The sequence below is a fragment of the Corvus kubaryi genome, unplaced genomic scaffold, assembly GCF_017639235.1.
Source record: "Corvus kubaryi isolate FWS band 111438036 unplaced genomic scaffold, C.kubaryi_AGA036_p1.0 37385, whole genome shotgun sequence".
Taxonomy (NCBI): Eukaryota; Metazoa; Chordata; class Aves; order Passeriformes; family Corvidae; genus Corvus; species Corvus kubaryi.
In genome coordinates, this window is record NW_024581127.1 from 18,125,918 (window position 1) to 18,146,010 (window position 20,093).

The window sequence follows — 20,093 nt, forward strand, 5'->3', positions numbered from 1 at the left end:
TCTGGGTTTTGACTTTGTTGGAAAGTTGGGGGTTTTGTGCCTAAACTATTCTGAAAGTGGAAATCTTGACTGTATGAAACACTGGGGCTTTGGAGGTCTGTGCTGAAGCAGCTAGGCTTGAGTGTTTATGCTGCCAGGGTTTCAAGGAGAGGACCCTGCCTCGTACATGCAGCTGGAGCAGAGCCATCCATCCAGTACAGCAGGCAGGAGCAGGATATGCTCAGTGAGGGCAGGTACCAAACAGTGCCTCTATCCAGTCTGGATGGGCCAGAGAGTGAGGAATTCTACTGCCTTTTCCCTTTTCTATTCCTCTGAGTTTTGTGTAAAGGCTTACACAGGTTTTAATAGGTGTGTTCTGCCACTCGTGGTAAAAAGTTACCCACAAATTTACTGGGATCTGAACTATATATGTCTATATATATACAGAGGGCTATGGAACAGCATGAAGAAAATGGATTTTAATCTCTTATTTTTATTTTCTGTTGTTTTATGTTCCTAAGTTCTTCCTATTTCTCATATTTTTCACATGTGAGGTGAAAGAGGTTTTACCTTTCTGTGCCTAAGAGCAATTAGCAAGGCTTAGCCATAATATTTTGATTTCCTAATAGTTCGTTTTCATAGAAGAGTAACCAAGGAAAAAAACACACTGTGAGATTAGTTAAACACATCTTGAAATACTGCCAATACCTCCTGAAAAGGGAATGCGATTTACTGATTCTCACTTAGCATTTAGATGAAAAGCATCTGATTTATCTAACAGGACTTCTAAAATCTTGACAGTTCTATTGCATGCATCAAAATGCAGCTTCCATGTTTTAGCTTGTATGCTGTTTCCTTACAAATTCTGATCAGGTGGTTGTTTAACAGTTCTGCTTTGGAGCTGAGCTCTAGTTAGGAAGCTAAATACACAAATGTTTCCAAACTCACTTGCCTCATTTAACATGCTGTGGCCTCATTTGTATTCTGGGCTCTGGTTTTGATCCTTTGCAACTGTTTAAATCCCTCCTTGGCTTCTTTTTTTCATACGGTGAGACACTAACTCCTCGTTTCCTGTACTTGCTCTGTTCAGCTAGCCATTGAGGCTTATGTTTGATCATGGGGATCTTAACCTGGCAAAGTCAGCCAGGCACCATCCTTGAGGTGGTCTTTATTCTGGACTAGGGGGAAAAAAAAGCCTCACTGTGCTTTGATAAACCTCAGTATAGTGCTTTTTGATTGGATTCTTCTTTTATTAATGTCATTTACTATACCTATAGATTGCCAGTGTCTGGCAGTGGGTGTAGCTGCAGTGCTTATCCTGCTCTCTGGGCTTATTGATTTAAAAAATATAATAAAAAGCCCTGCAGGGCAGCTGTGTTATGCAATCTCTTGTTTCTATGCTTGTCCAACTCTATTTTGTATCACTGTGAGCAGAAAAAAAATGGGAAAAGATTGTTGCTTGTCACAGGCATAAATCTAAATGGTGGTTCAAGGGAAAGGTCATCCATGTCTGCTGGTGAGGACATGTCTTTGCTTCAGCATGAAACTGAATTATGGTTTTAGGCTGTCTTCTTGAATGTCAGTATGTGCTGCCTGTGAGTCCCACCTGCAAAGGGAAAAGGCAGGAGCAGTGGTGTGGCCCTTCTCAGCACACACGGGCTGCAGCTGGGCAGCAGCTATTGCTGCCTCTACAGAAGCAGAGGTGGCTGCCTGGGAGTGCTGCTTGTCTTCCCCTCCCATCCTCTTCTTCCTTTCTCTGCCCCAGTGTCTCCCCCTTCTGCAGCTGAAAGTTGAGAAGATCTCCAATCTGTGGATAAAGCTCGGTCATCTCATTTTAACCCGTTGCAATGTCACAGCAGGGTTTGTGAGAACTGCCCTTCTGGGTGTCTCCTCTCAACTTATTGCTGGGAGCTTGATCTTTCCTGCTTGATCCACCAAGATTGTAGGGGTAACTGTTTCTAAATGTCAAGCAGCTCCTCTGTAAGTTTCTGGGAAGGAAAGAATAAAAAACTCGTGCTTACTGCAATGTGCAGACCCAGGTCCCAAAAATCCTCCCCATGCTCCTGACAGAGAGTGCTGCTACTGAAGACACAACAGCTCAAACACTGCTGACCCAAGGGAGTTCATTGAAGCACAGGAGCACAGATGCAAGATGTGTCCTGAAAAAAAGTAAGGGAAAAGCTGAGAGGGATCGTTTTGCTTTGGTGTTGCGCTGAAATGTTTTGCTTTCCAAGATCTGTGCCATAAGGCACAGATCTGAACAGGCTTGTATCATCCTGGGCACTTTCTTGCCTCTCAGGCATCAACTACTTCATGTTTATTAATGCAATTTCTTAAAAGGCTTCTAAAGGCTCTGCAACATAATCAGTGTTTTAATATTTGTTTTTATGGTGCAGTAGGTTGGTAGATAACTCCACAGAAGGATGCAAGCTGTTTGCTCTTGAACCTCAGCGTGTGCATGTTTCTACTGAGCCAGGTGGTCTTTGGCAAGCTGTGACCCGCCTCCACAGCTGGTTCAAGAAATAAGGTTCTGCCATAGTAGGATGCTGAAAAGAGCCCAGGTACCTTGACTCCTGCGAGTCAGATCTTTCTTTTTACTGTTGACCTTAAAACTGACAGCTAGAGATTTACGCCGCACATGTAAAAAAAGGTTGGGTGGTATCTCTTGATAAGCCACGGGGTGCATCAATGGTCACCTCCTTCCCAGGATGGAGACAGCTAAACCACCTCAGTTCATGGTCTCAGCATCAGGCAGGGACCTAAGGATGCCATGGAATCGGTACCCCTGTCAGGAAGCTGGGAGAGACCCAGGAATACACAACTGGTTTATGAAGTGTGTTACTGAGCAGTAACACACTTCATCGTGCTGCTCTCTATTTTAATTTAATCGACTGGCAACATTTGTCAGAAGAAAGTTCAGCTCCTGCAAAAATGCTGACAAATTTGATAACTGCAGTACATTATGTCAAGTTGGGTTTATTAAACACACAAATTAAAAATGAAGCCTTTGGTCTGTAGATAACAAAATGTACTTTATAACTTTTAAAATAAAAGAGTACCTTCCTATCTTAGGCAACATCCTTTCCTAATGTTAAACTATTACTATGTGGTATAGAAACAAGGTATAAATTTTTTTCAGGAAAGACTGAAAAATGTCTTCTGGTGCTTAAATATAAAAAAAAATAGATTTTTTAAAATATACAAATTTTTAAGTGTCTATATTTCCATATTTATATAAATCTGAATTATGTAAGTACTAGAGGACATATTTATTTTTTCTATGACAGCTGGAAGTGGAATGCTCACCCTGCCTTCTTGAAGTTCAGGCCAGAGTGACACCTGTGACACCCCCAGCAGCCCACAGCCCAATCACTGTGCACAGACATGGCCTCCCAGCAGGAGATCTGGTGGTGACAACATTTTCTGTAGTCTAGGAGGGCCTTATTTTCAGTAAATGGGAAAAATCCAAATGTATTGTGACACAGTGGAAATCTGCTAGCTATATCTTCAGTGGCTTCTGGCAGCCAGGGATATGCTTTGATCGTTGCACATGCGATGCAAGCACATCTATGCTTGCTTGAGCCACTTCATTCTCTCTTGGGGATGATCATGCCCTGGTTCCCACTCCACTCTATGTCTCCTGTGGCTCCTGCTGCTTGGTGCAGCAGAGCTTCCCTTGGTCACAGTCCCTTCTGCAGCCAAGGGGGTGTATCATCATCATTGTAGGCTGTGCCTGGAGGCTGAAGACATAAAGAAATGTCTTTACAACCTTTACACTCTTGTGAACACAAAGTAAAAAGTTGTTGAAAATATTCCTCCTACTCCCACAAAACAAAGAAACAAAATAGTTGTGTGTGTTTTCCATTTGTTTATAAATAAGTAAGCACTATTTCACAGCCTATCTGTTCTGAAGTATGTTTCTCCTTTATATATAGACTCAGTACAACCTGTTATTAATCAGCTTATTAAGGGGCATTGCTTACTTCTTAGGATGACAAGAAATGAAAACATATATGCTCAAGATAGCATTTTCTCAATAGGTGCAATTAACTGACTTCCCTTTTTCTATTTGCGTCTGGTGGGACCTTACCAGGGCTCTGGATCTCCCTCTGCTGTGCAGCTGCAGTGTCTGAATGAACGGGGTATGGGCTGGCATCCCCACTCAGCCCTCTGGGCCATTCTGGGAGCTCTGGAGGAAATGCCAGTAGCTGCTTGGCCATGTTAAAGACCCTGAGTGGAAAGAGAAAGCTGGCTGTAGTTAGTCAGAGCTCAATGCTTGGAGCAGGAGGGTCTCCTGGCAGAAGGGTAGGAGGATAATTTTGTCTTGTTTAAGTCTAAAATATTCCTGTATCTTTGAAGATCTTTATTTCCCATCTAGTATAGGCTAACCTGATTTATGAATAAGAAGAGCCAAAAGAACAAGAATTTTTTAAAACATTTTATTTTATTTTAAATAATTTTTTATTCCTTTAAACTGACCAGTACCCAGAAAAACTCCTTCAAGAAAACAGAGCTTGAATTAACATGTTTTCAATGGAGGATGTGGTATATAGATCAAATTTTTAAAAAAGCCAACCAATATAAAGCTCATTTTATACCATCTATGTTTTCTGCACATTTCACTAAAATGCTAAAATGATACTTATTATTCAAAATACTTGAATTATGCATAAGTTGGAAGGCAAAAATTCAATTCTGCTTTGGCAATGATGATGAAAGATTTCTCATTTTGCCTAGTCTCTAACTTGCCTTTGACAAGTTAGGTGCTTCCACAGAGATCTATCTGATGGAATTATATCCTGCAGAACACTCTGAGAACCAGTTTATGCTCCTAGCAAGGAGAAATGCTGGATGTTTTAGCCTCCTCAAAGAGACTTTGCCCAAAGGGCACTTCAACCTCAGTTCAAGGGGAAATCTTGTGGCCCAAGGAGGAGGATGTTCCATTTGGAAAGAAGCATGAGCAGAGTTAGGATGATTTCTTGTGAGATTTATGCATCTCCTGCCCTGGACTGACTCCCCTTCTCAGCCCCGTGATCTGTTGGCAGGTCACAGAGCATGGTGTTTACACTCTCTGCAGCGTGTCTTAATGCTCTCTGGCTTAAGGACTCTCTGGCTTGCTGCACCTCTGGCCCCAGGGCTGGCGTTCCAGCTGCCAAGCAGCCCCGTGTGACAAGGCAGAGGCTGTCAGGAGACAGCGCAGGATGCCCAGCTGCAGGAGGAAGGCCCCACCAAAAGATCCCCACTTACCTGGAGGCACTGCAGCCCCAGGGCTGTTGTATCTGCCTGGGCTCAGATGTTGCTGGCTGGATCTCATTCCTGGTGCTTTATTATCATTTCCCCTTTCACAAAATACCTTTATACCTCACTGAATTTTCAGTGTTGAGATCACAATGTCTTATCCCACATATATCTTGTGGAATAGAGATAATAATGATGTATAAATTAGTTTTATATTTCAAAAGAAGTCTTTAAGTTGTTTCAAGTTGTATGATTTACTGGGCAAGGCAGAAGAATGTGCAGATTTGCACTTCCATGTCTTATGATAAGCATATCCACAGCATGTTATTTGAACCTGAGCTGTGGTTGCCTGCTGTGCTGATGATTATTCATTGAGATGGTAGAACTAGAACACACTAATCTGTGGTACTGTAAGAGCATTGTAACATTCAACCTGCTATGCCATCTCTTTGAGAAGTTAAAAGGCCCTTTTGCTTCCAAATTTGACTACATAAATATATGCATGTTATGATTGCATATAGCACAGCAATCTCGGGAACATTAAGTGCCCGGGGATATTGCAGCTGACTTGTAAACAACTCAGAAAACAGTCAAGCATAGGGTTGGAATCAGAAATGTAAATGCAATTGCCTAAATTAAAGGCCATGGGTAAAACAGCTTTGTTGATGTATAAATTACTTGCAGTTAGCACAGGAAATAATTGATACTATGACAAAGTTAATTACATGGAAAAATATTATGAGATTGTATGGCTTCACTGTAAGCGAGGTATTCTGTATGTCTAAGGGTACCCCATGTAACTCCCAGACCACTGCCTACACTGGCCCTTGAAAACTCTGAATTCAGTGTATGGGAGAGAAGATGGTAATGTGGAATGTGGTTCTCCACAGTACAGGATGTGTGAAAATCTCACAGTAATTTTCAGGGGAATAGGGTCTGGGTGCTGGTTGCATAGCCTATAATAAAGCAATTTCAGAAACTTCTAATCAGGTGAAGTAAAGACTTTCCTTAGAGATACAACCTTAAAATAGTCTGGACAGTTTGAATCCATCCTTATAAATAAAGCTGCAATAGATATAATCCTGCAGCATTAATGAGACAAATAAGAATGAAATAGAAATCATTATCACTTTTAAGCCATTATGAAAAATTTTTTTGATGAATATGACAGAGCTGGAAATTTCAAGACCCGTGAAAATTGTACTGAAGTAGATTTGCATAATGCACTGGAAGAGCTTTTGTGAAAATGGAACTAGTGGGAGTTATTTAAATAACAGTATAGCAGCTATTAACAAAATAGTGAGATTCAAAATAGTAATTTACTTTACACATCTCTTCTAAAACATGTCCAGAATCAAGATATCTGTCAGCAAATAGTACAGCATTGCAACCCACCCTCTCAAAATTCTGAAAGAACAGATCAAGGAATTCTCATCCTTGACAAAACACAAACCTTAGTAGCAGAGCATATTATTTCCACCACATAAAGCAGCTGTAAAGTATTATACAGCCATGGAGAAGCCATATGATCTTGAGCTGTTAATCCTTGCACAAGCTTAGGCAGGAAAAGAAGAATGAAGTGTGTATGCTATGACTATTTGAGTTGCATTTTGTGTTTAGCGTGATCGCTGCCATTTTCTTCTCCATCATCATCATCACCTCCCTCCCTACTCCTGCCATGCCTCATCCTCCTGGAATGTACGTCTCCAGGCCCATGTGTGGTGTGGAGAGCACTTTGACTCCTTTGCCCGCGGACTCACTAACGCTTCTCTCCCAGGCAGTGAGAATGCCTTGTCACACTTGAACCACAAGTGGATTCTGGATTCTCCCGCTTGGAGTTCATGGATGTAACCTGGCAGCAACCAATCTATATGTCTTCTGTAAATGATCCTCCAAGGGTTTACCTGTAGCAGTGCTGTCATGCTCCCAGGAATAATCACAAGGTTTGTGTTCATTTTTGTAAGTCTTTATTCTGTGATGTGCCCTTGAAACCCAGGAAGCTCCAGCATTGCCTATAAATCTTGTTAAAAGGGTATGGGTTGCCTGTTCCACACAGCAAAAAAACCTAGTTTTCAATTATTTAGATACTATTCATCTTCTTCCTGAAGCCTGGTCAAAACTTCTGGTTGACATTGTGCTTTGTTATAGAGTGAGGGATGGTGGCAATTTTCCTGCATGTGCTGTGGCCCCTTCTATGAGGATGACTAGGAGGTGGAGAAGGGTGGTTTTGGTTTGCTTTCTGGTACTCTGATGCTTAACAATTGCTGTGTCTTTGCGTGGTAATTTTTGGTGTATAAAGGAAAAAAAAATGGGTGTTTTGTATGCTTACTCTACTTGCTCAAGTACATAATAAGAGTATAAAGCAAAATATGATGTTGAAATTCCTCTATTTTTTTTGTGCATAGCTCTCATGCCTGCAATGTTTTCTTTCCTGAAGCTGGGCTCAATGTTACATTGGTATTACATACCTGTCACTTTGAATTGCTTTTTGAGCTGTGTAGGTGTGAATTCATTCCTAATCTTTTCGTATCACCACCCATGTGAAGATCATCTTGTGTTTGCTCTGTGCCGTCAAATGATCTCATATGCTGCTTGCATTTTCTGAAAACTCTGCTGCATGACCAACACATTAAGTAACGCTCTGAAGGGCTTTTCTGCAGGTTTTTGCTTGTTTACTGTGAGACATTGATTTAGTGCTGTCCTATATTCTAGTTTGCTTTGTGGTGTTTGGTTTCTTTTCCTCTGCATTTCATAATGTCCAATTCAGATTTGAATTGCAAGTTTGTTGCACTCGGTTGCCTGCAGTACTTAGTAGGGGATAATTAGTGTTAATACAAAAGATGGAGCATGCACTGAGTGGCTCTTTCCCTGTGAAAAACCTCCACCTTCCAGCAATCCCTGGCTCAAGGAATTTGTTTCCTGAAGTACCTGCATGCTTCATAGCCTCTAATGGATGCTTTCTGCCTGACTTGTGTCTTTCTTTTCTGTATCAAGTGTTACTCCTGGGCTGTACGATTATTTCTGTCATGCAATTATATATACCAGTCAAAGAAGTACTTAGCTGTGTTTGCTCCAAACATGTTGTTTGCCTTCATTTGGTTCTTCTGAAGTTTCTGTCAGTGTAAAACCATTTGCCTCCCCCTTTCCAATTGCTGATGGCTGTTGAGATCCCTGGGCTGATTCCCCACTGCTAATTCCTTCCCACTGTCTGTTTCATCTTGCACCATGAGGAACCAACTCATCATCACAGGTGGTTTTCTCTGTACCAGTGTAATCCTGCTATCTTCCTTTTGGGAGGGGATGGGCAGAGCCATAACCAGGTCATACTCAAAAGCATTGAACAAAAGATTTTCTAGCAGCCCTCCATGGCATTGCCTCACACTGCAGGCACACAGAAGAAGCCTCAGGTGGTAAATGGAGCCTGACTGCAGACCAAAGCATTTTACTTGATCCCTCTGAATTGCCAAAGCAGCCAAAAAATGCCCCAGCCATGTGCAAATGCAGATTTCTGTGCTGGCTGGGGGGAATGACCAGTGTGTCCACAGGAGAATAAAACAACTATCTTGGGGGCTCTCTGTGCAGACATGAGGGAGTTAGGCTTTCTCCTGTGTTTAAGTTGTCAGACCTTTTCAGTGTTGTGTTTAAAACAGAAGTTTACCTGTTTTTTTCCAAAATCAGATAAATTCTGGCTGTGAACATCAGTTTGAATCACATTTCTTGCTACAAAAACATCAAATTCACAACCAGCTCTTCTGAGCATTCAAAAATACTAAATGCATCTCTGAAGAGTAAACATCACTCTCAAATGAAAGGTTTTGCTTCTCCTATTAACTGTGTAGTAAAATCTCTGCAATAGTCACAAGGGGCACACAGAGGGTTTTTTTGTATTTAGTAGAAAGAATGAGCTAGGCTTTCCTCCAAATCTTTGTTGCAGTAAGGGATTTTTACTTAGAAATTCACAAAGACTTAATTGTACAGATTCTCAGCTCCTGAGATGCTTCTTATGGTTGTTTGTTTCCACCATAAATGGTTTAAATGCTTCTTTCCTTTCTCCCTTTTGTTTCAGACTGGACTGCCAGCCATGATGGTTTTAGGTGCTTTCAAGATCTCTTTAGAAAGTAGTGCCTTATTTTTTTTCCATCCTGCTTTACAAAAATGCAGTTTGAAATCGTAACATGAAAAAAAAATGCATGGATTTTGTTAGGAATGGAATAGGTTTCTGATAGTGAATGCCAGGAATGAAATCCTAATGCTCATAAATTCTCTAGCAGAGTTCCCAGGGAATTCACTAGCCCCAGGATTTCCTAAATCTATGGCCTACCAAACACCTGATGACATTTTCTTTTTGAGGGAACTGGTAAGGGACTGTTCAAAGTGAGCCATTCCTGGGAAATGCTTCTGGAGAGCTCAGGATGCCAGCTGGGCAGGAGAAAGTAAAAGCATCTGTCGGGTGGTTTCTAATATGCAGTAGAAAACCTTGGAGTTGTATAAAGAGGATGGATAGAGAAATAATGTGCAAGTTCAACAGCTAGTCAGTGTATCTACCTACAGGGATGTCCCATAACACAGCTTGGAAATGTGCATTCCCTCCTGGATTAGCTGAAGGAGCAAATCCTCAGTGATTAGTGACCAGAGTGTGCTGAGAGGTGAGTTTGGGATTCGTGCCTCTGTTCAGCAGATTAGAGGTACCAAGGCTTCACAGAAGGTCTAGGACAGCTGGAATTATTGGGGTGAGCAGCACCTGTCCTAGGAAAATACAGTGAGATACAAATGGAGAGAATGGGAGTATAATGGCTTATTAGCAATAGTGCAACTGAACTACACAAACAGGTGCATCAAATGTGTGCTTGAGCAGGGTTGTGTCAAAGCAGGGTGCTGCTCAGCTGTGTTCCACGCAAACATGGCATCTCCAGACCCAGTCACCAGCGGCTGAGTAACACCAGCTTTGGCCCTCAGATGTGTTGTCTTGATTACTTGTCATCAATTGCTCCTTCAGCATTATTCCATGTTAGCTTCTCCTCTGAGCGAGCCACTTTTGCTAGGAATGTGCCTGTTTCTTCTGACATCCCAGTGAGAACACAACCATATTTCACAGAGGATGCCGGTAGCCAGAACAAAGCAGCAGTAACCAGCCCAGGTTTCCACACCTCCCAAAGTCCCAAAGGCTGCAGATTTTCTTTTTGTTGTTGTTGTTGCATGGTTTTCTCTCCCCTAGAGTTCCTATGCCTTAAGGGTAGCTGCAGAAAGGAAATTTTTGCCTCTTCTACTTTAGATCTCAGTCAAATTAGGACTTTGTCCTTGCTGTCAGATAAGGATTTCCCAGCCCCACCAGTCTTTGAAGCTGTCTCTGTCCAGCTGTCAGCTGGGCAGCTGCAGCAGCAGCATTTTGTGTCACACCAGGCAATACTAAAAGGCATGTGTTGCCCATTGTTGAAAAGTTATGTGAAGGCTGCTACAAAATACATGGAATAAAAGATAAAAAAAATTTGCCACAGCATTTCTTATATCTTTTATTTATTTTTCTACAAGCAGACAGCCTGAAACAAAGCAAGAATGAGGAATGTGATCCCAAGGCATTTCATGTTCAGATTTCTTTCTGATGAAGAATAAATCATTTCAGCCCAACTGTGTAGCTGTAACAGGCATAAAAAACCCCACCAAAAAACCCCAAACCAAGTGCAACACAAAGCTGGTAATAAAGCAGGGTGGTGAAGGGTCAGGCTTACAGAGAATTATTCATTCTCTTGCCTTCAAAATGCATGCAGAACTCAGACTTTCTTTCAAGACATGGTGGTCTAGTGAAGACACAGTTCAAAGACTGCAGTGTTTTTTCAAACTATTTGCTAGCCATATCAATATACAGTTCAGGTGGGCTGAAGGAAGATGCATTAGAGTAAGCTGCTTGTTTTTGTCAAGTCATTCCCATAAAATTGTGTCCTTGCTTGAACCTGTGTCCTACTCAGCTGACCCTGTTATTGCAGTCTGGATTAATTCAGACCCTGTAACTTTTTGTCTTTCCTGCCATCAAAAGCACTGTCACCACTGTCTCTCAAGAACAGTTTGACAATATTACATGCACTTGCTGGGCCGTCATGCTCCTGGTTTGTTAATTTTGGTATTATTGCTTTGGAAGTCTTACTTTTAAATTATTCTCAATTGCAAGAATAGATAACTTTTTCGATATTAATTTGCTACAGGCATTTCAACCAAGACTTTTATTAATCATAAGTAGGCCATGTGAAAATTTTACTGCTCAGATGACAGGTATTATCCCTTTATTCCTATTCTAGAAGAATAGACAGTATGTTTGTAACAACAATCTGGTGTTCCCCACGGTGCAGCAAGCTATTTTATTAGCTACCTCCAGACAGCTTTATTAATTGGACTGTCCTTCAGACAGCCAATGGTGAAGAATATGTTCATAACACAGCTGAGAATATAAGTCATAACAGTATTTTTCAATTTGTAAAATTTATTCCAACTCACCTGCTGTCTTCCTTTGGGGCAGAACATGAACATGCATAATATGGGACATATGTAGACTTATTGATCTGGAGGCCTCAGGATTGTGGAGAGGTGCTAAACATTTTGTAGCTTCTTTGCCCACAGCTATTTTGCACAACACAGAAGCAATACCCTGCAATCATAGTGAAAGTTGTGGTCTGAGGGAGAGCATTACCTATTGAAAACTAGTGATTTTCTTCTCAAAAGTCATCCTTTAAATCTTCAAAGGTTTCTAGTGGTAAGGAATTATAAAGACTTTTTATATCACCTGAAAGACAGTAGATTCAACAATGTGGCAGAATAACATTATGATGGAACACCATTTCACTGTTAATGATTCAATGAAATATGAAATATTCCTGCCTTCATTTTAGGTAAATATATTTGACCAGCTGTAGGCTTAAAGCCAGAAGTGTTCAAAACAAGGTCTCAGTTTCAGGAGCATCATTTCCAGCAAAAGGCTTTTTTTTTCTTCTCCCACAATGTTTATTCAGAGGGGATGCCCTGCCCATTCTTGGTTTTAATATGTATCAGTGCTCATAATGCTGTTAGTTTATCCCAAGCTGTCTCCACTGACTCCATATGTAGGTCCATTGACCAAGCTCCTCCAAGTAAAGACAGCTTTATCGCAGTGACAAGTTCTTCCCGTATCTGTAGGGCTCTTTGAACAGCAAGAGCTAATGTAAGCAGCTGGTTTATGTGGAGCAGTAGTTGTTCATTGTTTCTCATAATGTCACTCTTGTAATTCATTAAAATTAGTTATTGGTGTTACAGTATGAGTACAGTGCAGAGTTAAACCAGAAACCGTCAAGGCTGGATGCTGCCTACCTCAGAAATTTAAATGAGTTCTGGAGTAATTAAGGACAAACCAAGAAATATAACTCCAAAGGTGCAGCATCTAACTCAGAACACACATAAACCAGAGTCTGCTGGAGGCTGGAAGGATATCCATTGATGGACTTACTGGAGACATTTGTCTAGATGATGCACTACACCCTTTCTTATGTGTAGGAGGGATAAATGTCCCTGTCAACCCAAACTGTTTGTGCAGTCATTGGAGCTGAGAACTGTTCTTTCAAATGCAAGGCACCCTGGACTAGTCTAGGAAAAGGTTCTAGTGAAAGTAGTCTTTCTTATTGAATGACATATAGAAGCTAATTTCTAACTGCCAGTTTTCTAGCTTATAGTATTTTCCCTGGACTAAGCAATGCTCTGTATGAGTAAAGTCATTTTGCCCTCATAGTGTCATTCATAAAATTCTACACACATGTTGATACATTAATGTACCTTCCAGAGGCTGATCATGACCTGTGTATTTTCCAATCTACTTAGAGCAGTTGTTATTATTATGACAATATCTTAAACTAGCAGAATCTGTTCATAGTGGAGTAGTCCATGCTGTTTAATTGCGACCGATACATGGAAAAAATGTTTGAAAAACAAGGAAGTGCTGAGTTAAGAGGGGGCTTACTTAGCATTAAATTGTTAGCCTAATAAAATTGTCCTCTAGAATTGCCAAACTTTATCATTTTACTTCACTTGCTTCAAAATTTCAAAGTTGTTATGTTCCCTTCATCTCAAATCAGTATCTCACTGCAATGTCATAAACCTCTTTTATTTCCAGGATCAAACCATGTAGTCAGCTATATACATTTATAAAGACCTAATCTGAGAAAAGTATTGACAAAATCCAATGTGTATGTAGTGAACTTCATTGTAACAGGTCATTTGTCTCTATTCAATAACTCTAGTAGCATAGTAACTTCTATTTTACATTGCTAGTGATAGTGGAGATACCAGAACTATGGTGAATCAGTGATGGGGGTGTACTCACCCCACTCCAAAGTAGGATTTGAGATTTAGTCAAGTCTTTCCCTCAGAACTTTGATAAAACATCTAGATCTGAGGAGGAATTGAGAGTGATAATGTCATTTGCCTTGGCTTTAAGATGTCTCTTTCAGAATATACTTGTGCACAAGCTGTGATGTTATGTCTGGATGGGTGTGCAACTAGAGTTGTAAAAAACTAGTTGGGTGATTGGGCTCAGAGAATAGTGGTTAATAATTCATATGGGGATACCAGTAATGAGTTGAACATTGATTTCTTCTGCAGAACAGAGAATTTCTTTTCCTTTGTCCACTGCTTCTGCAGTGCAAAAATGGTACCTGGGGTTAGTGGGATTATTGAGAAACAATGTGTTGAAACTATTGCAGAATAAGAAATGAAGTTGTAGAGCTGCATCTGAATTCAGAAGGTCATACATCAATTCTTTTCTCTTGAGGCTTTCAGCAACTTTGTGCAAATTATTTAATTTCTTTGTACTCCCCTCATCTGCGATAACTTAAGCCAGGCAACTTAATGATAGGGTAATGGTAGGCAGCTTGCCTTGGAAATAGATTAGGGACTGATCCTTCAAGCAGCTCTGCAGGCTGATCTGAGGGCAATTTACCATTGGCAGCTACATGGGTGATGGAAGTGCTGTAACTGATTTAGCAGAACATGAAAGGGGAAATTAATGCAAGGCCTAATTTATCACTGCTGTTCTGTGTTCTGCTGTGACATGCATGAATTATTGTACAATGAACAGTAGAATATCACTGTTAGTCTACATATAATTGAGGTATGGAATGATGATTAGTAATACTTTACTGCCGAAAATTGCCTGTAGATTAAAGAAGAAGTCCCAGTCGGTGGATATCAGTGGGCCAGGATGCAACCCGGTGGCAGCTGAAGCTCAGACACCTCAGCCCAGCCAGCCCTTACCTGCCACTCAGACAGCGGCTTCCGAGGAGGAGCAGAACAACACCACAAACACCCAAAGGCGCAACCCGCGGAGGAGTGATCTGAAGAGATATTACACCATTGGTGAGTTTTCTTTCACAGGAAAAATCAAATGCACTTGTTACAAAAGCAGGGTCTTATTGTTTATTTGTGGTTTATTTCTTTTGCTTAATCACAGCTGGCTACTAAGTTTACAAATGCTCACAGTGAGCAGGAAGTTATCACATCTTTATGCTGATGTCAAATTACTCTAAAGAATTAACCTGCTTTATTTACCTGGATTCTTTCCCACTCCCCTTTTTTTTTATTCCATAAAAAGAATTATTGAAGAAAGCATAAAAGCAATTTTGAAAGGAATGCTTTAGGAATAATGTAATTCTTACAGTTGATTGCATTGGAATTTTGGCAGAGATTGTTTAGAAGGCTCCTGGTTAGAAAGTATTTCCAGTTTGGAGAGGGAGGAGGCATACTGGGTGGGAAGAACTATTTAGGGGGGCTTATTGATATCTTTCTCTGAATATTTTGGTTTCCTGAATCTTCATCTGGGATGTTAGCATCTCCATGAGTCTTAACAAACCATCTTAAGCACCCTGGAACATGCTTTGCAGTTTGCTTCCCCATAAATAGTTTTGAGATTGTGCCTGACTCCTTTTAGCCAGGTTGGAAGGGACCATAGTGGGTCATCTGGTCTGAGCTCCCTGCTCAAGCAGGCTCATCGCAGAGCACATGGCACAGGATTGTATCCAGATGGTTCTTGACTATCTCCAGTGAGGGAGACTCCACAACCTCTCTGGGCAGCCTGTTCCAGTGCACAGTCACCTGCACAGTAAAGAAGCTCTTCCTCATGGTCAGGTGGAACTTCCTGTGCATCAGTTTCTGACAATTGCCTCTTTTCCTATTGCTTGGCAATAGTTTGTGACCTGTTGAATTATTGCAGTATTGTGATCGTTTCTTCTGCTCCAAGGGAACTATTTGCATGTCTTTAACTTGTCTAAAAGGTAAAGAAAAATGTGTTTCCTTAGACAACTTTCATTGTGTTACGTCTAATCCCTTGAAGCTGATTGTCATTGTAAGCTATGTTGCTTTTAAAGAAGGAAACTTCATTAGCAATCGACCCATTTTAATAATGAAGTCTGTATTTTAAGTGGTGAATGATTGTATGTGTTTGCATTTTTTGATGCCCAAAAATTTTGCTCTGGTGTTTTTTTCTCCTCTTTCTCCAAATGATCTTACAGGAATATCAAAGATAAGCCAAGATTACTTTATACGTGAAGCAGGATTTGGAATGGGGGTGGGTTTCCTAAGACTAATAATGAAAATAGAATTCCATCACATCATCAAAGTGAGTTCTTAATCTAATTCAGTATTAAAACATATTATTGGCAAACTGACCATAGTTGAATATTTTTCTGTGAGCACCCAAAACACAGCCTGCATATGGAAATACAGATTAAGGTTTGTGTTTATCTACTTGTCAAATTTGACTCACTGCAGTTTCTTTTTGGGAATCTTTACACAATCCTTATAATGTGAACCCAAATCTATATGTGCTTTGAGTGATCACAAGGTCTGAGCACTAGTTCCTTGGGATGTAACCTGTGTGCTGGAATAACTGAATATTTTCCATACATTTGAATAATTCGTTGGGATATTGTGCAGCACTTCATTTGACACACTTGTTGACTGGAAAAGGCCTCTGAAGGTTGTATAGTCTGGTGTCCTGTTTGAAGCGGGACCTCAGCCAACACCAGATAGAACAGCCAAGGCTTTGTCTTGCTGAGTTTTGACAGTCTCCAGGGGTGGATACTCCACTGCCTCTCTGTTTATCGTGCTGGAACACAGACAGTGTGTCCATAGACAACAGCATTCATGGGCAACTTGCCCATAAACAGATGCTGACGTTAGTGAACAACAGTTGCAGACCCTAGGGAAGTGTGAGGGGAACAGACCACAGAAAGTGGCCAAACTTGCAGGTTTTTTTCAAATATTGTCTTCCATTATCCCTGTACAGAGTACTGAGCAAGTCCAGAGCCGTCTGGACTGACCCAGTATGGGAGATGTGTTGGTTTTCTGTTCTTATACATTCAGCCTTGTCTATGTGACTTGTCTAAACCACAAAGACTAAGTTGCTAGAGCCAGTATCACTGCATACTGCCTTATGTTTGACTTTTGCTGACAGGCAAATTGAAGAGGCAAGAGTTTCCCTGTATCTTCTCAAATGTTTGGTGGCACACGTTCCTGATGGTTGTGAAAATGAATGGTTTAATCTTGGACAGCACAGTACTGATACCAGATGAACATGTTTACTGTACTGAGTTGTTCCAATATTGAGTCTATGGCTTTGATAACCCGAGAGAAGGATAATTATCTTCTTAGTGCATATGTTAATTTATGACCCATATCACCCTCTTGACTTAAAAGGAATTTTCTGTGACTTGTCTCAAAAATAATTTCTAGTAGTTAAATTCTAATCAAATAATTTGTTACTTTCTGAGGATGAATGTAGTGACACACTTGTAACAGACCCATACTCTAAAATAAAGACCAGATTCCTGTGATATTTTGTGTATGATTGGCTGTTATATAGCATAAACAAGCACATTAGATCTGTTGCTGACTTAATACAATTACACAGAGGTTTACCTTGTTTTTCCCTTGTTTTCATGTTGTTCTACTAAAAGCAACCTGTGTTCAATATGTTAGAAAATTAATGCTCTCAGCTGACTTCTTTCTTTTATTTTAAAATTAGTATTCTGTTACATTAACCTCAGAACAAATTGGCAAATGACAGTGTTTATGGCAGTGTTTAACTGAGCTCGAGCAAACAAGTGCCAAATATATTTTGTGTTACTCTCTTGTTCCTTAAGAATTTATTTTAAGTAATTGTCATGATGTGTAAATATAGGTATAGATATGACAACTGAGTTCAAATATGTAAAAAAGTATCACATCTATATTTAGACTTGTGCATATATACAGTTTGTGTTTTAAAATGGAGCTCTCAGCATCACATTGCCCGTTAAATTAAAATTCAGCTTCAAGGCCTAGCTGGATTTGTTAATATCTCCCCATTTTATTAAATAGCCATGCAACTTACAATTATGTATAAAGAAAGTGTAACCAGTTTTACTTCATCAATTAATGGAAAATATTTTTAAAAAATCAAATTTATTTTAAACATATGTGGTTTTTTGATTTGGCTATGCAGGAAACACTTCAGAGATCTTTATATAAATCACACTCTGCTTTGCATGTCCAGAGATGTGAGCATTTACTTTGCACACATATGCTTTGCGGAAGAAAGTGTAGCAGCTTGTGTATGCTTGCAGCTAATGTGAGAAGACACAAGCAATTGTCTAGGAGATTGTGTTCCTAAAGGCTCTCTAGCATCAAAATATTTTAAAATTTTTTCGTGCCACCTTATGTGTACACAGATTTACCCAGACCTTCCAAAAGTGATTGTGTAATAAGGAAGGAATATCTGGTAAATCCAAGAGATTTTAAAATTTCATCAGCACTGCTCCTACTTCAGACAGCTATAAACAAGTTACTTATTTTGCATTTCATCTTTCCCACAGACTACACTTCAGGTACTTTCCAAACTTAGTGAGTCTAGTTGCACTTTTTAAAACTGGAGGGAAAAGTAGGTAAGAAAGAGAAGAACTGATAGGAATAGGCAATGGGGAACAAGTTGTGTGCTTGGTTGAAATGAAATAAAAAATGGAGAGTCAGTGAGGGGGAGAAATAGGTCTTCCATATGGCAGGCTCAGCAGGCAGGAAGGCTCCAGCACCTCCAGTGCTGAACTGGTGTGAAGAAATTGAGTGGGAACCTCTAGATTAATAAGATGAGTGTAGGAAAAACAGTCTGCATGGTGGGTTAGATGAAGTTTTTTGGAGAACTCTAGAAACAGCATCCAAGACGCTTAAAAATAAAAACCTAAAATTAGACTTTTTAGATGCTTCAGGCATTAAAAATTCAGGCCACTTATTTCTGAAGTGCTTCTTGTTGAGCAACTCCCTCAAAAGAGAAAAAGAAGGTGCCTGGGTCTCCAGCACTCTGAAAAGGGGGCTGGAATATTATACAATGGAGAGTGATGTGGGTAACCTGAATTCAAAGCAGTCAGGCTGTATCAGCTTAATGCCCTGTTCAACTACAGCAGCTACGGCTGTTCTTAGACAGCTGCATCACAGCTGTGTTGTTTGGAGGACCCAGCTGAAGGGTTGTAGGACTGTACTTCATGGTGTGATGCCTCAGGATACACTTTTAGCAATTTATCGAGGTGAATGAAGTAGTTAATGTTATGCTATGGAGACATGCATTTGAGGTGTATACTCAGCTGTGAAAGCCTGGTGTATAGTGCTTAGATACCTCTAAGAGGATATACCCAGTGGACTGTCTGCCTAATAACCCTGGCCTTGTAGGTGTAAAAGGCCTTCTTTTGTTCCATTTGCCATTAAAATAAAACTGCAGCACTGGTATAGAGTAAATACATGATTTAAAAATAAAATGGTTGCATAAAAATATTTTCCTGATCAGGCAAAAGAAATGATGAAAAAGGACAGTAGTTCATACTAGAAAATGTTATAGTACAGTGTTGGTGGGGAGATGAGGAATGCAGTATTTTTATTTTTTTTATTGTATCTTCTAATAAAAGCCTTAATGCAAATATTGCTGTTAAGGCTCTAGCTCATTTCATTTAGAAGACAACTTTCAACTGCCTGAGGAGACATCTTTTGTTGGTACAATCTCTGTCATCAGTGGAAGGTGTTGGTGCTACAACTACACACACTTAGTAGTTTAGACAGAATGCATGAGTATGTATATGTGTATGTAATATGCAGCATGAGGACACTTGGGAAATACTAACTGCCAAAGTTCCCTTCCCTACAGTGGCTCATTTTTAAAAAATTTATTTCATGTTCCACTTGTAAAAAAAAAAAAGGAAAAAAAGAAACAATCTGTTTCGTCCTTCATACTCTCTCTCAAATGAAGTCAGTAGAATTCTTAACAGAGAAAATATTTTCTGCTAGCTTGACCTTGCCATATTAGTACTCTGAATTAACTAATACAAAATCAGTGTGGAAGAGAAATTAAGTTTTTGGGATAAGCAAGTCTGAATAAATACATATTAATTGACTGATTTTTCAAAACAATTGTCCAGTAGCTAATGCCAAAGTGATAACTGGGAAAAGACTGATTTTCATGTGGGTTCCTAATCTTGTTTGTAAGAGACAGATTTCCAGTGGGTCGTCACTTTAAATTTAGCTGGGATTAGTTTAGTCATAGAATCACAGAAAGGTTTGGGTTGAAAGGGATCTTAAAGTTCATTCCAAGCCCCTTGTCACAGGCAGAGACACCTTACAGTAGACCAGGTTTCTAAAAACCCCATCCAGCCTGGCCCTAAATACTTCCAGGGGTGGGCCATCCACACCTTCTCTGGGTAATCTGTGCCAATGCCTCACCACCCTCACAGTAAAGAATTCTTTCTAGTATCTAAACCAAGCCTCTTTTAGTTTAAAGCCTTGTCTTATCACTACATGCCCTCGCCAAAAGTACCTCTCCATCTTTCTTGTAGGCTCCCTTCAGGTAC

General features: G+C 40.2%; 1 protein-coding gene across 6 annotated transcripts in view; it reads left to right on the top strand.

Annotated features, from left to right (window-relative positions):
• OXR1 (oxidation resistance 1) overlaps positions 1 to 20,093 on the top strand; it is a 274,281-nt gene that overhangs the window by 125,285 nt on the left and 128,903 nt on the right. For 5 of the 6 annotated variants that reach the window (XM_042036054.1, XM_042036047.1, XM_042036048.1 and 2 more), the window contains exon 3: positions 14,390 to 14,586. In XM_042036054.1, coding sequence (XP_041891988.1) covers positions 14,390 to 14,586 — 197 coding nt within the window. Of the gene's footprint in view, positions 1 to 6,994; positions 7,161 to 14,389; positions 14,587 to 20,093 lie in introns of all 6 variants that reach the window. The other variant, XM_042036050.1, reaches the window with a different exon arrangement.